General features: G+C 40.9%; 2 protein-coding genes across 4 annotated transcripts in view; both read left to right on the top strand.

The window, feature by feature from the left end:
• The window catches only part of LOC129824604 (uncharacterized), a 36,135-nt gene extending 24,274 nt beyond the window's left edge, over nt 1–11,861 (top strand). The window contains exons 4-5 of the mRNA XM_055884288.1: nt 11,412–11,491; nt 11,646–11,861. Coding sequence (XP_055740263.1) covers nt 11,412–11,491; nt 11,646–11,861 — 296 coding nt within the window. The remainder of the gene's footprint in view (nt 1–11,411; nt 11,492–11,645) is intronic.
• On the top strand, nt 1,540–15,424 carry LOC129824052 (E3 ubiquitin-protein ligase RNF152-like). Of its 3 annotated transcripts, none has more exons than XM_055883337.1 (2): nt 1,540–1,952; nt 14,324–15,424. In XM_055883337.1, exon 2 carries the CDS (start codon nt 14,508–14,510, stop codon nt 15,030–15,032), a length of 525 nt encoding a protein of 174 aa, XP_055739312.1. In that variant the 5' UTR covers nt 1,540–1,952; nt 14,324–14,507; the 3' UTR covers nt 15,033–15,424. The 3 variants fall into 3 exon arrangements, with proteins under 3 accessions (XP_055739312.1, XP_055739313.1, XP_055739311.1); XM_055883338.1 differs by lacking the exon at nt 1,540–1,952 and adding an exon at nt 3,877–4,005; XM_055883336.1 differs by lacking the exon at nt 1,540–1,952 and adding an exon at nt 9,311–10,219.
• Nucleotides 15,425–19,164: the final 3,740 nt, after the last annotated feature.

Below are 19,164 nucleotides of genomic sequence, written 5' to 3' on the forward strand. Positions count from 1 at the left end.
ACTTAAATACTTTGTCTTGCCCATTTACCCTCTGAATGGCACACATACACAATCCATGTCCCAAGTATTTTGAGGCTTAAAAATCCTTCTTTAACCTGTATCTACACTGATTGAAGTGGATTTAATAGGTGACATCAATAAGGGATCATAGCATTCACCTGGATTCACCTGGTCAGTCTGTCATGGAAGGATCAGGTGTTCCTAATGTTTTGTACACTTTGACTAAAACGATGACTTATTGACTTAAATCATTGTGCAACATCATGGGTAAACTCTGGCCATCGTCTTTCAGTTCTAAAAAAGTTTTAACTTCATGAATTAAGCTATATTGTAGTAATGTTTGGCTTCATGTAATATTTTGCTCTCAAATTAAAGCTCCATCCAGGTATTCACAGAGCCAATGTCCACTTTTCTTTTCAGGTGATTATCACCTTGGGTTGTGTACATGTTTTTTTCTGTAGGATTACAGTTTAGAAGAGCCACTGACTGTCCAGGGGCACAGGCAGGATTGCAGAAATGATTGGACAGGAAGACCGACTGCAAGGAGAGGCTGACCGAGATGAAGGTTAGTAAAAATCTTTCACCTGTGGTACTGTTTACCCGTTTCACAACATTCAAATCACATCACACAGCATTTGGTTGCATTCTGTAATGTTATGTTGCTTTTTTAAAATATAATTACAGGCTAAATTACAACGACTCTCCTTGGAAGAAAGGGGAGAGGTGCTTGAGCTGGTCGCTTCCAGTCTACCTGATTTTTGAATACCGGAGAGGTATCCCAGGGTCTCCAGACATCCCAGACCACAGACAACCTCGCTGGTGCACCTGCCTGAATTGCAGGGAGACTTCTACACCTTACAACACACAACTGCGGCCATTTCACCGCTGCACTATTCCATTTATTTATTACAAAGTATGTTTACGTAACACTTGAACTTTCCACCACTGCACTGTACTTTATTCTTCATTTGGATCTCAATTATGAAAAATATTTCATTTGGGGATATCTTTGTAAATAGTATTGTTTTTGTGATTATTATTTTCCCCCAGTTTGGGTGATATCATTTCAGTACCTTACACCAGGGGTGTCAAACACAATCCATGGAGGGTTTAATGTCTGCAGGTATTGGGGTTTTCCTTTAATTTAAGACAACCAGTTGAGGGAAGTTCTTTACTAATTGGTGACCTTAATTAATCAATCAAGTACAAGGGAGGAGTGAAATCCCACACACTCAGCCCTCCATGGAATGAGTTTGACACGTGGCTTACTGTGCTTTTTTTATTTGGAGGTTACAGAAATGACCTTGTATTTTTGTTTATCTCTCTAATAAAACTTTATTTGACCTTATCTGTGTAATCAGACCGACTTGTTTTGTACTGTATTTACACCAGAGTAGTTCATCCATTTTTCTGGATATATACCCACCTGTAGGTCTGCTAATTTGATGTGAAAACTGTCAATAGTATAGATTTCAAGAAAAAGATAACAGCTTAGTAAATAATTCGAAAACCATTCCAAAATTAAAATAATGATGCCTATATGCTAGATAAAGAATGCACAAATATTGTTTCTCACACAAGTTTGTTGCCCACACAAACTTCCCTTATTTACATATGATTTATATGTTTGGTTGTAGGCCCACCACTTTCAACAACATTTCTGAGTACTCTGTAGGTTTTCACACTTCCCGGGAAGTCTGACAATAGGGAATGCTCAGGTGTGCTAACTGCATCTTGTGTTGCGTGGCGACTTCTCCTCAAAGTTGTAGCAGCTCAGCCATTGTTGGTGGTGGCACTTCGGGAGTCTTGGTTCATCTTATCTCAGGATCAATCTCCTTGGAAGTCCCAAGTGAGAGCTGTTCTTAACAGTGCTCTCTTCTGGGATGGATGTGTAGTCCTATGAAGTTTTCAATGCGTAGACACAGTCTCATGTAGCTGAAAGAGAATATTTGGTGAGTATTTTGTCTATACAGTTATAGAACTGTAGTGTTGATATCTGTTGAAAATATAACAGCGATAACATGTATTATATTGTAATGAGTTCTACTAATTGATATTTGGGGGTTTTACATCATACACATTTTTCTCCAGAGAGTGGAGGAAGAAAAGCAAATCTCCAGAGACTGAAGAAGGAAAAGCAAACTGCATACATATGTATGTAGATCAGGAAGGACTCCAGCTCCGATGTAGACCTAGATAGACAACAAATTAGAAAACTCTATAAATCCCAATCGTAATCTGGAATACGCTTTTAGCATTTGACAACTATGGCTGCGTAAAATGCAGCCTATTACAGAATTGCCTTTGAAGATCCAACCTTTTTATGCTAGTAAAGTACATGACGGATAAAAAAATATAATGACAGATCTAAGAGAAACAGGTAATGTGTCTGTAAACTTTCCAAATGTCGACAAAAGAAAATACCTAGACATGGTGGGATCTTTTTGTGTCTGTTTAATTCATTATGCGAGAAATGCAGGTGGAAACACTTTTATGCACAAATATTAATATAATAACCATCATATAGAAGTAAATTTGGAGTCACGTGATGATATTCCACTTGGTGTCAATTCAACATTTACTACACATTGGTTCAGTGTAACGTCATTGAAATGACGTGGAAACAACGCTGATTTAACCAGTGTGTGCTCAGTGGGATGTTGTGTGGTTCCCCCACTACAATTTAAGAAAGCATGCAGTTTATTAGGCTACAGATGAAATCAATTATGATGAATTTCACAGGGTGGTGAAAGTGCACGTGATGAGCTTGATGCTCCTTTCCAATAAATATTGAGGGTCTTATTCTGGCGACAAATATCGATGCTTGGCTGCGGTTTGACAAATAAAAATAATCTCGCTATTTTGTCCATAATAATCTCAATTTATCTGCGAGATGTTGGCTAGAGCGCATGTGCCAAGACCAGAGACGGGCTCATAACACAATATTTGTTTGTGACAAAACCATCAGTAGAGTTGAACATGCGATGGAAACCCATGTAACTTGTATGTTTTATTCAGTACATGGGGAATTTAACCGCAAAAGTATTTTTTTATGTGCACTACGGCATCATGCAAATACTTTTATCTGCAACAAGTCAATTTCACGGAAACACATCTCTGGTGGGAAAAAGTGCAATTTGTTTTTATGTGGATTTTAGAATATTCGCTTTAAATCTGTCACCAATAGGATAACAAACCTAGCTACTCAGTCGGCACAGATGTCAATGTAATGTATTTTCCATATTGGTTCAGAAACAACGTTGATTCAACCAATGTGTGCCCAGTGGGTAGTCTTAGATTTCCAGGGTACATTCAGTTTAAGGTGAAGGGAGTTAGTCTTTCCCCCCCCCATTTTTGGAGAAGGACGCTACTTGGCAGAATGTGGTGTGGTGGAGGCATTTGAAATGAAACATTTGAAATGTGGATGGAAATGGGGATTATGATCAGTGAGGTATTTTGAACTCCTACTGATGACAGCTGAATTCTATAGACACAACACTTCACAGAAGCAAGATTTATTCACTATCGGTTGCCAAAGGCACTGCAGATTCCTTGTCTAGCAGTCCCAAGTGAGGAATTTAAATATTTACATAAAAATTGTCATCTAAAAAGTATCCAATACTCATCCTGATAAATAAGGTTGTGAAGTAGTTTACTCACCATGTAGTAGGTAGGCGCGGCTAACTTCAGACAGAACAATGAGGGAGTTCTATTAACCTGAGCCGCGGTGCACCGGTCTATTGCCCATTGACGTGAACTGGCAAAAGCACCGAGGCTCACCCCGGAAGGCAGCCCGGTTCCAAAACTAATGCAATCACTTTTCACCACAACAAACTCCTCCCACCGGGGTAACCCGGGCCAGATAATAGAATCCTCTGATTGTTTTGACTGAACAGGAGATCGAGGGTGTGTGTTTAACTTGGTCAAAACAAACAGGCTACTACAAGAATCACTGCAACAAAACAAGGAACAAGGAGTTCCGTAGGACTGGCATCACAAAGTACGGTAAGATGGTCTGCATGTCGGTTCTTTAGTTGCTGACTGATATGTGGGTTTGCGGTGTAGTTTCAGTTTGCATGTGCAATTTCGAACCTTGTTCAGTAGGCTGTCTACCTTGAAAAGTTGCCTGTTGTGTATGCTCGCCTCAGTTCAAGTTAAAGCCGATTATGTCTACATGCTCGAATGCCAAAATCCAATACAGCAATTGCAGATAATACATTGATACTGCTTGTATCAATGGAAAAAGAAGCCTACTTGTTATGGCATTCAGTGTTTACATAACCTTTAAATTAGAGACATGCCTTTTAACTTTACTATTATAAAGCCTAATGTGTGGCTTCATGTAATATTTTGCTGTCAATTACAGCTCCATCCAGGTATTCACAGAGCCATTTTAAGATGAATTTCAATTTAGACTTCATATTTACCATTTTGAAGTTAGTGGCAAAGCATTATCTTGCGTATGGAAAGTCCAAGGACTTTGTCCTAGAAGGCTAAGTTGGCTAATTAAAGTTAATGTTCTTTGCACAAACCTTAGCACTTGGGATAGGCCACTGTAGTAACTGTGGTAACCAGGTTACAGCACGGTTACCACAGTTATGCGTATGTGTCTTATTTAGAGAAGCTGGTGAACTGGTTTGGTTGGTATGTCAGTTCAAACTATTTTCTGGTGCTTTTTTTTTTTTGGAGGAGGGGAGGGGAGGGGGGGGGGGGGGGTAGACATGCATTCTGGAACTCACGACTGCTTCTTCAGCTAAACTTCAACCTGAACTAAGCCCATAAGATTGCCTTGTTGAAGCTGCCCTGCATGTGTAACAATGTGTGTACTGGTGTTTTTGGAGACCCCTGTGGCAATAATGCAGATTATAATTTTTTTGTCTATTTGAACACCGTTTTCCAGAAACGACAGTGCTCGTTTGGCAGGGAGAGATGGCGAAAGTGGATGCCGAGTTCGAATCAAAAGTTGCATGTGTAACAATGTGTGTACAGGTGTTGGTGAAGATGAATGTTCTGAATGGACAATAGTCCAAAAATGGAACAAAAAGAAAATTGCCTAAAATTGGAGTGGAGTATATGTTTATGTTGGATAATTAATCGTTTCTTGTTGGGATCTGTTTTGTTGAGTAAGAATGCATATTTGGGAGACTGGTTTGAGGTGTTGAATGGTGAAATATGCGCTGGGAAAAGTGGAGTGACCAGGAGTGTGGTCTTATTCTGATTAATTGTATTTCTGAAGAACAGAGGAAGATTGCAGTGATCCTCAAAAGAATCCGGACAACAGAAGTATTGTGATTTGAACTTCGGCGCAGAGCGCTCATTGAAGGAGTCATCTCAGGGGTGACGATTGATGTTCAGGTTGAATACCTGAAGCGAAATCCTGGTATGGTTTGTGCCTGGCGTCCGACTCGCTGGGTGAATGGAGAAAAAGAAGAAAGTCTGTTGGAGAAAGAGTTGAGAAAACAAATGACACTTGTGAAATTATGGTAGTGGATGCACCACAGCCTGTAGTAAATGTTTGCTGCCAGTCAAAAGGTACACTGTGTGTTTAAAAAGGTGGATTTCTGTGGTGCTCATTGCCGGTGTCAAAGAAACTGGATATTACTTTGGCTGCGTCAAACGTTTTTGGGACTTCAGTAGATTACATTGGAAACCTTGCAACGGGTACTGGCGCCAGAAGATAGCCTGCCCTCCCAGGCTGCCTGTGAGTCTGTGTAGGGATCAGATCTGTTTTTACTTTTAACAGAAAAGTAGTTTGATTTTAGTTTATTTTTTGTAGTTTGTATGAATATATCTCGACCCCGTCCCCACATCGGTGGCAGCATGCACACTATATTGTGCGAATGCCAATATACCATAGAAGAACCCCAGCTTTCGGAGTAGTCTCCTGTGCTCAAAAGTGCTGTCTGTGGGAAGGAATGGATGTTCTGTTTGATACTGATGGCGCATCAGGTGTGAATGAGTGGTCTACAGTGGTGAAAAAGATAGGAAACGAGAAGTAAAGTTGTGGTGGAAAATATGAAACCCCTTTAGTCGGAGTGAGGTTTCTGTTCCCATGTTTGCTGACCGACTCCTTTGTCGTCTTGAGGAAAAACTGGGAAGCGTTGGAGGATAATGTGGCAACGGTCAGAGTCACCAGAAGTGGTCCTATTTTTCGTGAGTCCGTGGAGCAGAAGAAGTATGTTTTATGCCTCAAAGATATCAGTATGGAATGTTTTCTGTTTTGATTTTCGAAGAAGGGCGTCTATCAAGGGGGTTATCTCTAGGGTGTTCTAATTATCATTGCAGGCTAAATTGCAAGAGCTGTCCTTTTAAAGAAAGGGGAGAAGAGCTGGTTGCTTCCTGTCTGAAGTGATGTTTTACATCATGGAGAACCAGAGAGCTATCCCAGGGTCTCCAGACATCCCAGACCACAGACAACCTCGCTGGTGCGCCTGCCTGAATTGCGCATGAAGACTCCTGCACCTTACAACACACAACTGTTACCATTTCACCACTGTACCAAATACTTTCCATGACTACACTGACTACACTGTACTTTATTCTTCATTTGGATCTCAATTATGAAAAATATTCCATTTGGTGAAATCTCTGTAAGTAGTTTTATTTTTTCTTTGTCTGGGTGATATCAGTTCAGTGCTTTACCAGTTCAGTAATTGTTCATAATGTTTCCCTTACAGTATGATTTTGTTATTTCGATAAGGTTACAGACACTACCTTGCATTCTTGTTTATCTACCTAATAAACACACACACACACACACACACACACACACACACACACACACACACACACACACACACACACACACACACACACACACACACACACACACACACACACACACACACACACACACATTTAATATATATCCGTGAACATATCGGAATCGGCCGATATTAGCTGAAAATGCCAACGGAATCGGCCGATGTGCAAAACCGATGTCAAAGCTGACGTGCATACCTATATAACGTAGGTACCTGACGTAATGACGCTACGTAAAATTTTGCGCTATACGTGCAACACCGCATTCCTAACCTAGCCCACAATGTCCGTTGTGTTGATCGAGCAGTCAACAAGTTGAGCAGTCATTTGAAAGAGTAAGAACATTTCAGCAAGACAACTCAAAGGCAAAATCCATTAAAGCCAAGATAATGGAATTTATTGCCCTTGACAATCAACCGTTCTCTGTCGTGGGTGATGTTGGCGAATAATATTTGTATTTTGTCCATAGGATTTCATTACTATCAGCAGCTAGGTTGTCATCCATTTTGCGACATATTGTCATGCGATTATTCAAAATTCTGCATGAAGAAAATATGTGCATTTTCCCACCAGTGTTTCCACCAAACTGACTTGTTGCCATAAAAAAGTGCATGATGACATAGGGCACACAAGTTGTCATCTTCCTGAATACAAATCTAAAGTTCAATGCGTTTCCATTGCATTTTCAACTCTATCGATAGTTTTGGTACAAAGACTGATGGGTTAAATAGCAAATGTGCCTACTCTGGTCTTGGCATGTGCGCTCTAGCCAACAGCTCACAGATACAAGTAAAGATCAACATGTCACCAAAACCCTCAATATTTATTGCAAAGGAGCATCAAGCTCATCACCATGCACTTTCACCACCCTGTGAAGTTCATCATAATTTATAGGGTGTCCAATCAAACACGCATCTTTTGACCAATGGGTAAAATATGTTAATTGTGTAGATACTCCTATATGAAAGCCAATGATCCAAAACTCATGTCTCTATCATAATTAGCTGAGTTATTATGGTGTTTACTGTTGTAGGATGGCCAGAAATAAGGTGACTAAATCAATGGAGGCCAGAGCAGGGGGAAAAAAGTAAAGTAAAAATTAAGATTTTCTTTTCTCAATGTCAGCCAATCAGATCAGCTCTGAAAAAGAGCTGACTTGAAAAGAACTGATGTGATTGGTCAAAAAGCCAATTAGTGGAATAAATATCAGAATTGCGATGCCTGTGTAATATGCAGCGTTTGACAGAATTTCGTTTGATTACCATCAGTCTTAGATTTTCAGGGTAAATATTCAGTTTAGGATGAAAGGAGTTAGTATTTTATTTTTTATTGGAAAAGGAGGCTGTTAGGCAGAAATAAAGAATTCATGTTTACAGTCATTCAATATAATGAGCGACAGGTAGTCTAGTGGTTAAGAGCAGTAACTGAGAGGTTGCTGGTTCGGGCTAGGTGAAAAAACTGTTGATCTAATTTTATTTGTCACATGCGCCAAATACAAGGCTTACTTACAAGCCCTTAACCAACAATGCAGTTCAAAAAATATAGTGAAGAAAATATTTAATAAATAAAAAATGTAGGTAGGGGTAAAGTGACTACATTGATAATAAACAGCGAGTAGCTTCAGTTTAAAAACAAATGGGGGGAGGGGTCAATGTAAATAGTCTGGGTGGCCATTCAATTAATTGTTCAGCAGTCTTATGGCTTGGGGTAGAAGCTGTTAAGGAGCCCTTGAGCAAGGCACTTAAAACCTTAATTGCTATAGGGTCGTCGTCAATGGCTGATCCCTGGCCGTGACCCAAAAAATGAATTGTCAATTCATACATGCGTATAATATACTGTATGTACACTTGTACTAGCAACGTGCATGCCCCACCCACCTTAGATCTGTCTTTTTCAGCCATCTCTAGTTCCTTGCTTAAATTTTACGCTTGCGACTCTTTCATACATGTGCTTGTGCCTGTCGTTTTTTCCCTTTAACGTTGCGACCATGTAAATGTTTAATGTTCTGTCAAACACATCCCGGTAATGGCTGAAATGGGGTCAATGTCTTTCATCAGGGAATCCTTTTAAATGTTTACAAATTATATGCGCTGAAATGAAAGCATCTTCCGAAAAATGAGTTATAGTGACATTGTCTGATTTCGCAAAAAACTTAAAGTATGTATAGATGTGTGTAATCTAAAGCCAAGCGTGTTGATTTTTAATCCAAGGCCATCCTGCTATTGATACAGAATGTGACAACAACAGTAATTAATGAGGCAGTGTAGACCGGGCAGGTGAGTGCAGGTAGGCCTAGACAGCACGTTTTTGGTGGTTGCAAACCTTCTCCGCCCATTTGTTAATATATGCAAATACACCCTTTATTTTAACACAAAATATTTTGAATTCCCACAAGTCTTTCATATATTATTGGCCTGTGCAGTAAAATGTTTTAAAATCAAATCAAATTGTATTGGTCACATACACATGGTTAGCAGATGTTAATGCGAGTGTAGCGAAATGCTTCTAGTTCCGACCGTGCATTAATATCTAAAAAGTAATCTAACAATTTCAAAACAACTACCTTATACACACAGGTGTAAAGGAATGAATAAGAACATAAATATATGGATGAGCGATGGCATAGGCAAGATGCAGTAGATGGTATTGAGTACAGTATATACATATGAGATGAGTAATGTAGGCTATGTAAACATTATATAAAGTGGCATTGTTTAAAGTGACTAGTGATACACTTTATTACAGGGCTTTGTATGCGTCGTGGAAGTTAGAGTAGCAATGATCCAGAATGTTGCCAGCCCGTGTCGTGCATTCGATATACTGATAAAATTTAGGGAGCCTTGATTTCAGATTAGCTTTGTTAAAATCCCCAGCTACAATAAATGCAGCCTCAGTATATATGGTTTCCAGTTTACATAGAGTCCAATTAAGTTATTTTTAATCGAAGAGGATTCCCTTGGTAGATAATGCGGTCGGCATTTGATTGTAAGGAATTCTAGGTCAGGTGAACAAAAGGACTTGCGTTCCTGTAAGTTGTTATGATCACACCACAACTCGTTAATCATAAGGCATACACCCCCACCCTTCTTCTTACCAGAGAGATGTTTGTTTCTGTCGGCGCGATGCATGAAGAAACCGGGTGGCTCTACCGACTCTAACATATCCGGAGTGAGCCATGTTTCCATGAAGCAGAGAATGTTACAATCTCTGATGTCTCTCTGGAAGGTAACCCTTGCTCGAATTTCGTCTACCTTGTTGTCAAGAGACTGGACATTGGCAAGTAGTATACTCGTGAGCGACGAGCCCGTCTACGGAGCCTAACCAGAAGACCGCGCCGTCTGCCCCTTCTGCGGCGTCGTTGTTTTGGGTCGCCTACTGGGAGCCGATCCATTGTCCTGGGTGGTGGTCCAAACCGAGGAACTGCTTCGGAAAAGTCGTATTCCTGGTCGTAATGTTGGTGAGTTGACGTTGCTCTTATATCCAATAGTTCTTCCCGGCTGTATGTAATAAGACTTAAGATTTCCTGGGGTATTAATGTAAGAAAAATAAATAAATAAACAAAATACTGCGTAGTTTCCTAAGAATGTGAAGCAAGGCAACCATCGTGAACGTGAAGCGAGGCGACCATTATGTGCTATCATTCAGCCAATATCTGATGGATTTTAAGAATTCTAAAAGTTTGGAGTATTTTCATCCATTGTACAATTGTTGCATTTATTAGAATTGTTTTAACCATTTTAAAATGTTAATGACTGTTTCTACTTGTACATGTGTAAAATAGGATAAATGTAAGCACCTACCTAATATTGTTATTATGGAATGTTACTTTTATACTCAATACATGTGTAGCATACCTTGAGCTTGCTCAAATAGGGAATAACATACTCTGTGCATTAGGCTAAAATTGGGATGGTATGTCCTCAATACTCAAAGTAAATCCTGGATAGTTAATTTTCCTAAACAGCTGAGCTACATAGATGCCTATCATTATAAGAAGTCTACTTTGTTATTCGGTAAATTATTCCTATTCTTGGCCAGCTAGGTGAAACAAAATTAAGGAACAGACGTAAAAAATAGGTAAAAAGGTAAAAAATACATCGCTAAAGTCTGTGCTTACCAATCTGATTCTGCTCCTATACTCGACAATGGTGGGGCTTGAAAATACAGGCATGCCAGGCATTGATGTAGATTTATTTATTTTATGACTGAAATTATATCTGAAAATATATTTTCTAGAGCTTGAACATCAAGTAATGAAGCCCAGTTCAGATTCAACAGCCGGCATGAGACCAGACGAGATCAAACTACCATAGTTAGTTTTAGAATTATGTGTTGTAGGCTACAACAGCTCAAGACGACGAGCAGTGTTGCCAACTATTTTTGTGGCACAAATGTAGCATTTTAGCCCCCTCTCCCGCCGCACAATCCCTTCTCTTGTCGCTAAATTGGCAAAACTGAAGACAAGACTTGCAGTTGAGACAGTTTGTAGCAAAGGAGTGTCATGAAATACATGCATTAGATAAATATTGAGATGCAGCCCCACAGCAGCCTGCGACTAAAACTAGCCTGTCATTAAAACCAATACTATCGCCATCTACTGGCTTTGGTTAATCCCTACCACATACATGTGAAATTGTTTTCTTTCCTAGATTCCTTTACTCACTCCCTTTCCTCCTTTCCTAACTTCCTTTCCTCTCTACTGGCTGTGGTTAATCACTACCACATACAGGTAACTGCCAAAATAAAGGGATAAAAAGTATATTGAAAGCAGGTGCTTCCACACAGGTATGGTTCTGGAGTTAATTAAGCAATTAACATCCCATCATGCTAAGGGTCATGCATAAAAATGCCCCGTTGACCATTATTTTGGTTACCAAGACTAGAAGAAGAGATCTCAGGCGCTGATTGTAAACTACAAGAGGAACCAGGCTGTACACGCCCATATCCTCATCAACGGGGCCACTGTGGAGAAGGTCAATAACTTCAAATTCCTTGGCGTACACATCTCGGAGAAGCTGAAATGGTCTAACGGTCAAGAAGATCATCAGGGACCCCAGCCACCCAAACCATGCCCTGTTCTCCCTGCTTCAATTACTTAGACGCAGGCAGTACAGGAGCATCATGGCAAAAACTGAAAGAGTGGCCAATAGTTTTTATCCTCAGACCATCAGGCTGCTGAATAACCCCCACTAGTCAGCTACCAGCTCCCCCTTCTGCTACTTCCCCAATGGACATTGTTTTATTTCAGTTAGTTCTGAATGTTGGAGCTCGAATACTACGATTTTTACTGTACCTTGCAATCCTGTACATGTGACTATTAAACGAGGGTTCTCAAAGGAGCATAGGGGATTTAAAGGGTATGTGTCTCAGTCATCAGATTTCAACCCAATTGACTACTTATGGGAGATGCTGGAGCAGTGCCACCACCATCAACAAAACACCAAATGATGGAATTTCTTGTGGAATGTTGGTGTTGGATCCCTCCAATAGATTCTACTCTATGCCAAGGCGCATTGGAGCTGTTATGGTGGCTCGTGTTGGCCCAACGCCCTTTTAAGACACTTTGTTGGTGTTTCATTAATTGTTTTATTTTACCTGTTACATGTGAACTTATCCTTTCCTTCTTCCTTTCCTCTACTGGCTGTGGTTAATCCTAGGAATGGAGGAAAATAAGTTGGAAAAGGGAGCTATGAAAGGGATCTAGGAAAGGATGAAAGGCGCTAGGAAAAGGGAGTAAATGAAATTGAGCGAGGAAAGGTAGCTAGGGAAGGTGGAAAGGATTTAGGAAAGGAGATGATGGAAAGGGATTTATGGGATGGAGAAGAGGCAAAGAAAGGATAAATAGGAAATTAAGCTAGTAAAGGAGGAGATGAAGTGGAAGGAGGAAAAGAAAGAAGGAAAGGGAGCAAGGAATGTAATCTAGGAAATAAGAGTTCACATGTATGTGGTAAGGATTAACCACTGCCAGTAGATGGTGATAGAATTGGTTTTAGCGTCAAACTGGTTTTAGTCACAGGCTGCTGCGGGCTGCAGCTGGATACTATTGTAAATATCAGCAAGCTAGACTAGATATGTGCAGCAAAAAAGCTAGCTAGCGCTCTGCTTGGCTAGCTGCTTGACTGAAGACAGAATGTTAGTGCACTGTTCTTTGATTGGCTAAATGGATCCGTCTCGTCGCAAGACTTCGGCTAAAGATTTGAATCTTGGAAACTCCAACCAAAGAAATCACACGTCCTAAAACTAGACTGCTCAGATTAAACAAACTGTTGCGTTGTGTCTGTCTTTATATCTAGAAATATATTATATCTAGTTAGCAATATCGTACCTTTTCAGCAGAAAATATGCAAACTCGGTCGTTTTTGAATGCCTTCAATCAAATGTATTTATAAAGCCCTTTTTACCTCAGCCGATGTCACAAAGTGCTATACAGAAACCCAGCCTAAAACCCCAAACAGCAAGCAATGTAGAAGCACGGTGGCTCGGAAAAACTCCCTAGAAAGGCAGGAACCTAGAAAGAAACCGAGAGAGGAACCACGCTCTGAGGGGTGGCCAGTTCTCTTCTGGCTGTGCCGGGTGGAGAATATAACAGTACATGGCCAAGATGTTCAGACGTTCATAGATGACCAGGAGGGTCTAATAATAATAATCACAGTGGTTGTAGAGGTTGCAAAAGGTCAGCACCTCAGGAGTAAATGTCAGTTTGCTTTTCATAGCCGAGCATTCAGTTAGAGACAGCAGGTGCGGTAGAGAGAAAGTGTGAATGCAGATCCAAGGTTTACTCTCGTCTTGGCCTGTGCTTTATTGCTTTCCAAAGTTCTCGGTGTCTTTGGCGTAAATGGAGTAGTAGCTGCTGCTGGGTTAGGTCGTTGGCCCCTCGCATCTGCCATGTCTGTAAGCTAGCTATCTCTGCTCACCAAGTGTGGACATGGGCTCTGCTAGCTAGCTATCATACAGTTAGAATATCCCTAAACTACGGAAACACGTCACTCATTATCCACAGCACAGAATATGCTGGGATAATCTGACTCGACAGGGAGAATTGTTGTCAGGCAGGCTAGAGGTTGTCAGGCAGGCTAGAGGCTCAATATTATGACTTTTGCTTCACATTGGATGACCACTAGTGACTTACTGGAGTAGAAAAAAGTTACAAAATGCTGCTTTAAGAAATGTGCAGCAATGTCATGCAGGAACTTTGCCTTAGGCTGCTGAGTGATAAAGGCTGCTGAGTGATAAAGATCTAGTGGTCAACATTCTTGCCAGTCCAGATCAGAAACAGGTTTGCTCATTTACTAAGGTTATTTTCCTGTTTTGGTTAATGACTAAATAGGCTTATTGTGCTTTATTCTTATAGTCACAGGGTCGTGAAGCGGACACACACACACACACACACACACACACACACACACACACACACACACACACACACACACACACACACACACACAGAGAGAGCTCAGTGGGCAGGACATGACAAAGTAGTATTTTTGCTTTTTCAGTATGAGTTATTTAATGAGGATTACGGAATCACACACTGACTTGACGAATGTCTTCTCTCTAATAGGGTTGATGGAGCCAGACATGGATTAAACTAAGTACTGTGACACAACATCTGTAAAGACGAGAGGAGGAGAGACGTCAAGAGCAGAAACATCTGTAAATCTATCTATGGTTCCATAATCTGCATATTCATACCGCGGGAACCACAGACTGTTTGTGGTTTGACATAACAGACCAAACTCATCATAATGGAATCTCTCTCACAACAAGAGTCCATTCTAGATTGTCAGATCTTACAACAAGACTCCATGTTAGAATGTCAGATCTGTTTCAACTATTACAGTTCGTGGCGTAGGCCCAAGCTCCTGGACTGCCAGCACACCTGCTGCTCAGTGTGCTTGACCCAGATGAGGATGAGCCAGAGTGAGCTGCGCTGCCCCTGGTGTCGCTGTGTCACCACTCTGCCCCCAGGGGTCTCTGTCTCCCAACTCCTAGATGACCCGGACACTATGGCCATCATCTCTGTCCCATACACACCTGTCTTCATACGGCTGCCGTGTAACGCCTACCTTCCAGTAGAACACCATGAGAGGGCTACAGGGATGGAGGAGGAACATGGGATGAGGGAAGGGGAGGGTAGTTGTAAGGGCGCATTTGGGACCAGGTTCTGCTTAGTGGTTGTTGTGGGATTTGTCCTACTCTTACTTGTGTACATTATACTGCACAGCATGACCTGCAAATCAGAACAGTTCACCATGATATCCTGTGGCTGAAAGACTTGATGATAATAATAAGCTATTTGGGATCTTTTTCTCACTCCCCAAAATTACAGGACATTGTCACAATGCCAGCATTCAGGCTATTTCTTAACCAGGAATAGTACTGCCATACTGAGTAAGGAAATGGTTGTCATACTTTGTATTTCGAAAGTGTTCAGATATATTGAAGATTTTTATTTTTACTTTTTCAAATTATTTCTCATGTCTTTGTGCAATAGACAGTTAAAAAATTAAACCAATCACCATTATGCTTCTCTGTTGTGATTCACCCAGAAAAGCACAAATCAGATGTTATTGTCACAAACACATTGAGCAGATGTTATATGTGTAGCGAAAGGCTTACTTGTGTTAATTCATATGAAAAACATAAAACGGACCCATCTTTAGAGGTCTGTGATTTGTATTTGTTCAAGTCTTCCTTTTCACCTACAGATGATGCTATGTGACATTTTAATCTTTAGGTCCCACACAATCAAGGCTCTAAATTAATATTTTTAAGCTGGAAGAACTGTCAGAAAAGCAAAAACCTTTTTGCCCATCAAGACCTGAATCCAGACAGCTGTCAATACAGGGTTTGCTCTAATCATTTCATCACTGGTAAGTCAAGTCTGATCGATTTTCAAGTTTAGTTTCACTGTTTTGCTAACCATGTGTTAGCTGAAATTAGCTAAGCTGGATAGCTTGTAGTCTAGTCATTAGCATGTGGCGCTTGAGTGTCAAGTTTTGGGGAAGCAAAATTATTTTTTACCATTAAAAATGCCCCTTTAAAACATGCCTCTAGTATTGCATTTGCCGACTAATGTAAGCCTACTATTCCTAATGTGATGAGTAGATTCGATAGTGATGATTTATGCTATTAATAAGCACGTAGTGACATCGGCTATATTTCCTTTGCACTGAAAAATGTGGCTTTTGACAAACATTTACTGCAATTATACTACACTTTATAGGAGTGGAGTTATTAGCAGAATTTTTTAAAATAATACTCTGACACTGATAACAGATCAATTAAAAACGACCTCGTCTTGAAAGCAACCATGTAATCTAGGCCGAAAAGGGGTCCTGGCTAAAAGGGACACAGCTTTTGTGAAATTAATGTAGAAGGTTTAGCTAAAATACAACTTAACTTTTTCTGAACCTTAACCTAATTCTCTTAACCTGCTGTGTAAATTCTGCTAATCTGCCATGACATGTCAAATATTACGATAATTTGACAAAAGCTGGATCCCTTGAAAAGGGGAGACAAATTGTACAATATGACGTCCATATCAAAAATCTAATTTTATTTGTCACGTGCCGAATACAACAGGTTGCCTTACAGTGAAATGCTTACTTACAAGCCCTTAACCAACAATGCAGTATTTAAGAAAAATACGTGTTAAAGTATTTACTAAAATAAACTGAAGTAAAATATATATATATATATATATATGAAAGAGCAACAATAAAATAACAGTAGCGAGGCTATATGCAGGGGCTGCCGGTACAGAGTCAATGTGCGGGGGCACAGGTTAGTTGAGGTAATACAGTAGGGAGAACAAGTATTTGATACACTGCCGATTTTGCAGGTTTTCCTACTTACAAAGCATGCAGAGGTCTGTAATTTTCATCATATGTACACTTCAACTGTGAGAGACGGAATCGAAAACAAAAATCCAGAAAATCACGTTGTATGATTTTTAAGTAATTAATTTGCATTTTATTGCATGACATAAGTATTTGATCACCTACCAACCAGTAAGAATTCCAGCTCTCACAGACCTGTTAGTTTTTCTTTAAGAAGCCCTCCTGTTCTCCACACATTACCTGTATTAACTGCACCTGTTTGAACTGGTTACCTGTATAAAAGACACCTGTCCACCCACTCAATCAAACAGACTCCAACCTCTCCACAATGGCCAAGACCAGAGAGCTGTGTAAGGACATCAGGGTTAACATTGTATAAATAACATCAGGAACTCCAGGATTCTGTTAGAGGAAGGTGTTTAGTCCCAGGGTCCTTAGCTTAGTGATGACCTTTGAGGGCACTATGGTGTTGAACGCTGAGCTGTAGTCAATGAACAGCATTATCACGTACAGTAGGTGTTCCTTTTGTCCAGGTGGAAAGGGCAGTGTGGAGTGCAATAGAGATTGCGTCATATGTGGATCTGTTGGGGTGGTATACAAATTGGAGTGGGTCTAGGGTTTCTGTGATAATGGTGTTGATGTGAGCCATGACCAGCCTTTCAAAGCATTTCATGGCTATAGATGTGAGTGCTACGGGTCGGTAGTCATTTAGGCAGGTTAACTTGGTGTTCTTGGGCACAGGGACTATGGTGGTCTGCTTGAAACATGTTGGTATTACAGACTCGGTCAGGGACAGGTTGAAAATGTCAGTGAAGACACTTGCCAGTTGGTCAGTGCATGCTCGGAGTACACCTGCTGGTAATCCATCAGGGCCTGCGGCCTTGTGAATGTTGACCTTTAAAACAGGTCTTACTCACATCGGCTACAGAGAGCGTGATCACAGTCATCCAGAACAGCTGATGCTCTCATGCATGCTTCAGTGTTGCTTGCCTCGAAGCGAGCATAGAAGCTATTTCGCTCGCCTGATAGGCTCGTGTCACTGCGCAGCTCGAGGCTGTGCTTCCCTTTGTAGTCTAATACACTGCTCAAAAAAATAAAGGGAACACTTAAACAACACAATGTAACTCCAAGTCAATCACACTTCTGTGAAATCAAACTGTCCACTTAGGAAGCAACACTGATTGACAAATTTCACATGCTGTTGTGCAATATGAATGGAATAGACAAAATGTGGAAATTATATGCAATTAGCAAGACACCCCCAATAAAGGAGTGATTCTGCAGGTGGTGACCACAGAGCACTTCTCAGTTCCTATGCTTCCTGGCTGATGTTTTGGTCACTTTTGAATGCTGGCGGTGCTCTCACTCTAGTGGTAGCATGAGACGGCGTCTACAACCCAGACAAGTGTCTCAGGTAGTGCAACTCATCCAGGATGGCACATCAATGCGAGCTGTGGCAAGAAGGTTTGCTGTGTCTGTCAGCGTAGTGTCCAGAGCATGGAGGCGCTACCAGGAGACAGGCCAGTACATCAGGAGACGTGGAGGAGGCCGTAGGAGGGCAACAACCCAGCAGCAGGACCGCTGCCTCCGCCTTTGAGCAGGAGGAGCACTGCCAGAGCCCTGCAAAAAATATATATATATTTTTTTATTTTACCGTTATTTTAACAGGTAAGTTGACTGAGAACACGTTCTCATTTGCAGCAACGACCTGGGGAATAGTTACAGGGGAGAGGAGGGGGATGAATGAGCCAATTGTAAACTGGGGATTATTAGGTGACCATGATGGTTTGAGGGCCAGATTGGGAATTTAGCCAGGACACCGGGGTTAACACCCCTACTCTTACGATAAGTGCCATGGGATCTTTAATGACCTCAGAGAGTCAGGACACCCGTTTAACGTCCCATCCGAAAGACGGCACCCTACACAGGGCAGTGTCCCCAATCACTGCCCTGGGGCATTGGGATATTTTATTAGACCAGAGGAAAGAGTGCCTCCTACTGGTCCTCCAATACCACTTCCAGCAGCATCTGGTCTCCCATCCAGGGAGATGACCTCCAGCAGGCCACAAATGTGCATTTGTATGCAAATGTACAATTTAAACACATTTGGCGTAGACAATGTAATTGTTGTGGAAGTCTTAGGCAAAACATCTTCATTATCACAGTAGCCCATCCAAGTGCCACTCAGACCTTCTTGTATAAAAGTATCTGGCATTGAATTTGGTGGTAGTAGTTGTATGTTTGAAGAGAAGGATCCCATCTCCTACTTCCAGACGTTTCACCACCTAGATTACAAGGGTTGGATTTGCACTAAACAATTTCATGTCAGCACAAGGCATATACCAAATCTAGTATAATGATTAGCCTCATACATTGTTTACTAGTATTGGTTTTAAATTGAGAACATATAGCTAAACAATGTGCGAGTTAAGCTATTCTCTACTTCAGATGCACAAAGTCAAGGGGTGCATTGCAAATTCCCATAAGGTTAATGCTATCAAACTGTAGGGCAGTGGTTCCCAACTCCGGTCCCCTAGTACACCCAACAGTACAGTTTTAT

This window comes from Salvelinus fontinalis, chromosome 26, assembly GCF_029448725.1.
Source record: "Salvelinus fontinalis isolate EN_2023a chromosome 26, ASM2944872v1, whole genome shotgun sequence".
Taxonomy (NCBI): Eukaryota; Metazoa; Chordata; class Actinopteri; order Salmoniformes; family Salmonidae; genus Salvelinus; species Salvelinus fontinalis.